Source organism: Camellia sinensis, chromosome 12 (genome assembly GCF_055761805.1).
Source record: "Camellia sinensis isolate YWXY chromosome 12, ASM5576180v1, whole genome shotgun sequence".
NCBI classification, from domain to species: domain Eukaryota; kingdom Viridiplantae; phylum Streptophyta; class Magnoliopsida; order Ericales; family Theaceae; genus Camellia; species Camellia sinensis.
Genome location: NC_138972.1, coordinates 90,772,759 through 90,779,295, shown reverse-complemented (window position 1 = coordinate 90,779,295; position 6,537 = coordinate 90,772,759). Strand labels below are relative to the sequence as shown.

Genomic DNA, 6,537 nt, shown 5'->3' with positions numbered 1-6,537 from the left:
CTGACTTGCATGTTTTTCAAATCAAAAATCGAACAAGTACGTTAATCCGACTCTCATTTTGATCAAAACCGTTTTAGTAGAAGGCAAAAATGAAAAAATGGTTAAAATGATGAACTAGGGGCACAGTTGAGCCAGGCGTTCTGTCTCTCCCCCGTCATCGACGTACTTGCCAGAAGAGCACTCTGCCCACCAGAAGAAATAGCTGTGAGCTAACGGTATTGAGCATGAACCCACACCTTTCTATTTATCCATCAATCACCCCGGGGAGGGATGGAAAATGAGAGATTGAAGAATAGAGAGGTGTAAGTTGAGAGAAAAGTGAGGAAAAGGGTTTTGAGAGAAAATCCGAGCTTGAGAGTCGAGTGATGTGAGGATCACAAATCAGAAAGGGTGGGAAAACAATACCCAGATTGAACTGGCTCCTCGTGGTCCGAGGTCTCCCATCTTCGTTTACGCGTCTGTGTGTCGTGTCTCTTTCATTTGGCGGTCTCGTCTTTTGTTTTGAGTCTCTCCCGAGCGTGTCTCGTTGTGTTTAGGTCGTGTACCTCTTTGTTTGAGTCCTCCCCGCTGTGTTCAGTTGTAGGCTCGACATCCCGGTTTGAAAAACCCTCATTCGATTTCAAAAAATCGCTTATGCTCAGAATGCTGTGCCATTCTCTACATTTGAGCGTGTTTTGACTCCAACCAGTTCCATCTTTGAGGTCCGTCTTGTCAGATTGGGCTGTTTTGTTTAGAATTGCCGTGTGCAGAATGAATCGAATGCTGTGTTATGGGCTGTGTGTAGATTAATCCCCAACAGAGTAAGGGCTGTGTGTCCAGAATCAGGCAGTGGGTTGCTTGGGTTATTTTGCTGTCAGCTGTTTAACTTATCTGATTATTACAATGCAAGTGTTCAATTTTCAGAAAACCAATCAATTCCATTTACATTGAGGTGTAACATGATGAGATGCGATGCAATGCATGAAATGTGTAAATGTAAACACTTTTTCAGATAAAAAGTCTGTTTCATTTACTTAGCTTTTCAAATGTACAAGTTTTGGAAACAAAAACCTGCCTGCGGCAGTACAAGGTAATCTATCTACCAACAAAAAGAAAAGTACAAAGAAAGAAAGAAAAGATAGCAAAATCTGCATCGAGCACTCCGGAGGGCTGTCAGTCCGTCCTGGTCCTCTTCCTGGACGAAGGTCCAGGAGCATCATCAGCGTCGTCATCAGAGCCCGAGCTAGAACCGTCTCCGGTCTCCTCCTCCGATGACCCTGCCTCCGCCTCTGACTCCTCGTCGTCGTCATCGTCCGGGACTGGAGCTCGCGAGCTACTCCCGACGTGAGTACGCCCTCCCCTGGTACGGGGAAATATCCTGCCCTCCTCATCTCTCCCCCGAGCAGGGACAGAAGGTCTAGCTGGAGCACCTCCCGCCATGGGAATCTGGAAAGGAGGCTGAAAAGTACACAAAAGGGAAATGCATCAGTACACTGTGAACAGTTTAAAGGTGCAGAATGCAGCGTATGAATACAGTAAGAATGCCGTGAGCAGTTTATCAGTGCAGAATGCAGTGTATGGGTACAGCGTATGAATGCCGTGAGCAGTTTATCAGTGCAGAGTACAGTGTAGAATGCAGTATATGCAGTGTTCAGATACTGTGAGATCAGTGTATCGGGTGTTGTGCCGTGCATCAGATTATACAAAGCAGTGTATGAATGGTTTGAGGTCAGTGTCAGAAGGACATACCGGTATGCTGTAGACGGCTAGAAGGTCAAATGTCCGCTGGAGCATCCCCATCATCGAGGCATTCATCGCCAACGACTGACGGGTGTACTCAGAAGAAGCCTGCAAAGGTATCAGATGCATTAGTATTCTGTGGAATATCAAGTAAACTGAAATCAAATAACTGTACGAAGTACAGTGATACATACCGGCGGAAGGTCGGGGACGTCAATGAACTCATGACCAGCCGGTGGAGGGGCGAAGGGGATCTGATAGGTCGCCCCACCCTGCCCCTGGAAAGTCAGTACAGCAGGCAGGGCAGGCCAGCCAACTCCTCGTCCTCCCCGCACTCCGCCCCTGCCACGGACCCGGGCCCTCCTCGAAGATCCAGCCCCTGCTCCCGCTCCGGCCCCAGCCGCCGATGCTACAGGCCTGGCCCCCTCTGCTCGACGACCGCTCAAGGGGCGCATCAGGTACGTCCGCACGTACTCCTGATAGTCGCCGGTGCCTCGGAAGCCGGCCTCCTCCCAGCCGATGGAGTAATCATCCAGCTGCTCAGGGGTCAGCCCCTCGGTCTCCCTCATCTCTGCAGGAGGGTGAACCGGGACTATCTGCTCAGGTAACCCGCGGGTCTGGCATAGAAAACGCTCCCCCAGGTACCAAGCCCGACAGACCGGGCCCTCTAGCAAGATCCGGAAACGCGAGGTCTCCTCAGCACCAGGGAACCGACCCCGCATCGCCGACGGCAAGGAAGCCCATGGCCGCCATGTGATCTGAAAGTAACAGACAGTTTGTTATCTACTGTTATTGAAACATGCAGTGGGAAAGCGAAGCTAAACGAACTGAAAGTAAAGCATACCTCTGTGGGGGTGATGGTGTCGAAATATCGGCGGAAGAAGCCGAATGTCTCCCGTGGTCGCCGGGTGCATCCCCCGTCAAAGCGACTCGAGAAGGGAACAGCCGGAGGAGGCTCCGCAACTGGCACAGGTGCAAGCCTAGGGAAGTAGGCGTAAACCCACAACTGCAAAACAGATGTCAGTATGACCATCAGATAAAGCAGAATATACAGAATGAAGCAGAAATGGCAGAGCCGTGTGTTGAGCTGTGTATTGTGTGCAGTGTACAGTGTGAACAGTGTACAGTCAGTGTAAGGCAGAATGTATGTGTGTGCCGTGTGTACAGTATACAGCAAGTCTAAGGCAGACTACAGTGTGTGCAGTGTACAGAGTACAGAAAGTACGAGACAGAAAGGAAAAGCGGAGAAGGAATGTACCTCCCAAGCCCGCCAGTAACCTCCAAGCAGCTGGCCGCTGCCGCGAGAAGCCGAGCTCATATATCCGTACAGGGTGGCCAGAGCAGCGCCGCCCCAATCGAAGTGCAGAATATCTCGGACGTCCACCAGTGCGCTGAGAAGACAGAGAGGCACGGTGTTCGCCCGGTCGGCGAAGATGGTAGTCCCGAACAGGAACATGAGGAAGCCGCGAGCATACCTCTCCTCGTCCTCTGGGGTCATCTGCACCTCCTCCAAAACGGGCTGGACCCTGAACTGTGCCTCGAACCAGGAATATCGGACGAAGCCTGGACGAGTTAGCGGTGGCGCCTCCCCCAGTAGATGGACCTGAGCGGCGGTCCACTCATCCATGTCTGTGTCGAAAGGGATCGGATCCCCCCCTACCCCGATGCCTGTGAGCATCGAGAAGTCATAAGGGGTCATCGTCATATCCCCTGCGGCAGAAAAGTGGAAAGAATCGGTGGTGTCCCACCACCTCTCCGCCAGAGCGGCAAGAAGAGGTCTGTAGGTGGACAACCTAGAGAGCCCTCGGCAGAAGGTGCCGAAGCCCGCCCGATCCACGATGCGCTGGACCGCATCAGGGAGCTCGTCATACCACTCCCGTGCACCAGTATTCCCATACCCGCGAATGGTATGGGAACCCTCCTGCAAACAGAAAACAACAATTGCAAGACAACATTCAAAATGCAATTTTGAAAAGACAGATATGGCATGTATGCAAGTTTGTCAGATTCAGGCAGATACCGGGTGCCGGTGTGCTTACAGAAAATACGTGTGCTGTGTCAGCGTGTTTGGGTGTTCCAGAACAGATGTAGCATGTGTGCAAATTTGACAGATTCAGACAAATACTGGGTACCAGTGTATGTGCAGTAGAATGCAGTGTGTGCCGTGTGTTTGAGTAATTCAGGGCTAGTGCAGTGTGTGTGCATATGTCAGTCTCAAACAGATATCAGTTGTATGTATGTTTACAGTCAACTACGGTCTACGGCATATCAGGTTTCAGCAATTAAAGAATACAGCTAACTATGGCAGTTTTGTATCCTACATTGCAGAAAGTAAAGCAGAAGATGAAGAGTTACCTCGGGAGTGCCGAATGAAAGGTGGGAGGTAGGCTCACGCAGCAGTAGCTCAGGGGCCGCATACCTCTCGAAACTCCGGAACTGACGCAGGCCGTCTGGGGGCAGAACGTGAATCGCCGGCCGGTAGGTCGCCGGGTCGAACGGGCGCTCGCTCAGTGGTAAGAGCTCGAGCCCGGGATCCATCTCGTGGTCCGGGGGAGTCCCGCCACGTGGAATGTCGTCCGCCATGTAGAGAGTGGTGTGAAAATGGTCAGAAAAGGGAAAACCGAGCCGGAATGCGAAGAGTCAACCGAAAAGTCAACTCCTGAGAGGGTCGGAAATGGCCGGGAAGGCCGGAATGTGAAAAGGCACGGAAATGAAGAGGAAAGTGAGGGGAACGAACCCCGAAAAGGCGAGAACGCCGAACGAGGCACCGAAACGAGAATGTGATCGGTGGAAAATGTCCGAAACGCGAAGAGGATCGCGAATCCGACGACGAAACGAGCGTAGAACGCGAAGAAACGGGCGAAAAAATGAGAGAGAAGCACTCTAGAGAGAGAGAGCAAGGGTTTTCGGCGGTAGGAAATGAGGAAATAGGGCATGAAGCCCTATTTTATAACACTCGAGGTGAAAAGACAAAACTGCCCCGCACCAGCAACTGTTTGCCGGTCGGCAATGTTTTGTGCCGGCCGGCACTTTTTTGTGCCGATGGAATTGTTTTTGTGCCGATGGCCAGCCGGTGGCCTCCCCTTACTGCCGGTGGGGTTCCCACAGCCTTGTTTAGGCCATATGAGAAGTTCGTGGTCTTCCTAGCTCAAGAAAGTGCAAGAAAGTGCATCTCCGACATTCAACCGGCCTCCGTTTTGACCGCGGGCCGTGTCTCCAGTGCGTGGCACTCGAATTCATGGAAGGTGTATCCTTTTTGTATCCTTTTGAATTCAAAAGTTGCCCCATGTGTGTTGCACGAGTTCATCACACTACTTCGGTGCATTACATTGCACTGTCATGCGCCACACATTTGCATTGTTATGCACGTGTTACATGCGTTGCAACACGCACCCCTTTGCATTATCGTGCACATTTCTCATGCATCATCATTGCATTTCCATTCCATGCATTGTCATGCATTCTGGAATACGTGCGTTGTTGCGCATTTAAGCCCATTTACATTCCATGTGGCATGCATGTCGCACTTAGCATCGCACTGTTTTGTGCATTTCAAACCTCGCGCTGTCCTGCGCATCGCACTGTTTTGTGCATTTCAAATCGTCGCACTGTTTTGTGCATTTCAAACCATCGCACTGTTTTGTGCATTTCAAACCGTCGCACTGTTTTGTGCATTTCAAACCGTCGCACTGTTTCGTGCATTTCAAACCGTCGCACTGTTTTGTGCATTTCAAACCGTCGCACTGTTTTGTGCATTTCAAACCTCGCGCTGTTCTGCGCATTGCACTGTTTTGTGCATTTCAATTTCGTGCTGTTTTGCACATCTCATTGCATTTTGCATGCATTCCATCGCACTGTCCTGTGCACTTGCGTTGCCTAACGCATTGCGCTGTTTTGCGCATCATACCGTCGTGCAATACCGCCGGTCTGGCGAGACCTTAAACACGCATGGTCTGGCGAGACCTTAAACACGTACGGTCTAGGAGACCTTAAATCCTTGGAAGGTGTAAGACCTTTAGTGTTCGCATTGCCGTGCACTTCTTGAGCCGCGTGTTGTCGCGCATTCCATGCAACATGCATTTCACTTGCATCATTTGCATTTCAAAAAAAAAAACAAAAACATGCATTGTCATGCATACATTTTGCATTCCGGTCTAGGAGACCTTAAATCCTCTGAAGGTGCAATTCCTTCGGTGTTTGTCGTGCCCGAACGACTTTTCGGTGGTCTGGTAAAGCCACCTGTCTGTGCTTGCGATGAGTTCCTAGAAGACCAACTGGGACGGTGGAAACTAGAGTTCGAACGGCTTATGCCTAGAACGCAAAGGTTCGGGAGTTCCGAGACTAAAGTCTGGTTTAAATACCCAGAGGTTTACCCTCGGCTTGAAATCTGTATGGAAGCCCCATAGGTTGAGGCGGCATGTCTACGCCTCAGTTCTGGATACTGAACCAACCTAGTATATCACCCTGTTGGTAAGATAGGGAAAGTTGCAATCATAGTCATTGCATCATAGTGCATTGTCATGCATTTGCATTGTAGTTTGCATGCATTCATTGCATCACCTTCCATCCATGGCTTGCGCCTTTCCAGGTTGAGCTTGGTCTGGTATGTGTCCTTACATTTCATGTTAAAACACAGTTCTGTATGTGTATCGCGCCGATTCCACGTTGATATGTTGGTTGAGGGTTGCGGCACCTTTTCTGTGTTACACATGGCTCGTACGTGTGCATGCCTTTCCTAGGCAAGATTTGGTTTGGCTTGCATGCCATATCCATTGTATCCATTCCATTGCATATTTGTAAATATTGCATTGTAGATTG

The 6,537-nt window shown here is 50.3% G+C and overlaps 1 protein-coding gene across 1 annotated transcript; it reads right to left on the bottom strand.

Annotated features, from left to right (window-relative positions):
* Positions 1-1,677: 1,677 nt before the first annotated feature.
* On the bottom strand, positions 1,678-4,319 carry LOC145804344 (protein MAINTENANCE OF MERISTEMS-like). The gene is made up of 5 exons (XM_082898030.1): positions 4,075-4,319; positions 2,978-3,640; positions 2,564-2,725; positions 1,914-2,477; positions 1,678-1,827 (listed from the first exon to the last, which is right to left on the bottom strand). The coding sequence occupies exons 1-5, from the start codon at positions 4,300-4,302 to the stop codon at positions 1,678-1,680; spliced, it is 1,767 nt and encodes a 588-aa protein (XP_082754156.1). The 5' UTR covers positions 4,303-4,319.
* Between the last annotated feature and the right edge of the window lie 2,218 nt (positions 4,320-6,537).

Coding starts and splice junctions, on each gene's coding strand:
- LOC145804344 (XM_082898030.1), bottom strand. CDS start 4,302: ATGGCGGACGACATTCCACGTGGCGGGACTCCCCCGGACCACGAGATG. Junction 3,641..4,074: donor TTTCATTCGGCACTCCCGAG/GTAACTCTTCAT, acceptor TTCTGTTTGCAG/GAGGGTTCCCATACCATTCG. Junction 2,478..2,563: donor ACACCATCACCCCCACAGAG/GTATGCTTTACT, acceptor TGTTACTTTCAG/ATCACATGGCGGCCATGGGC.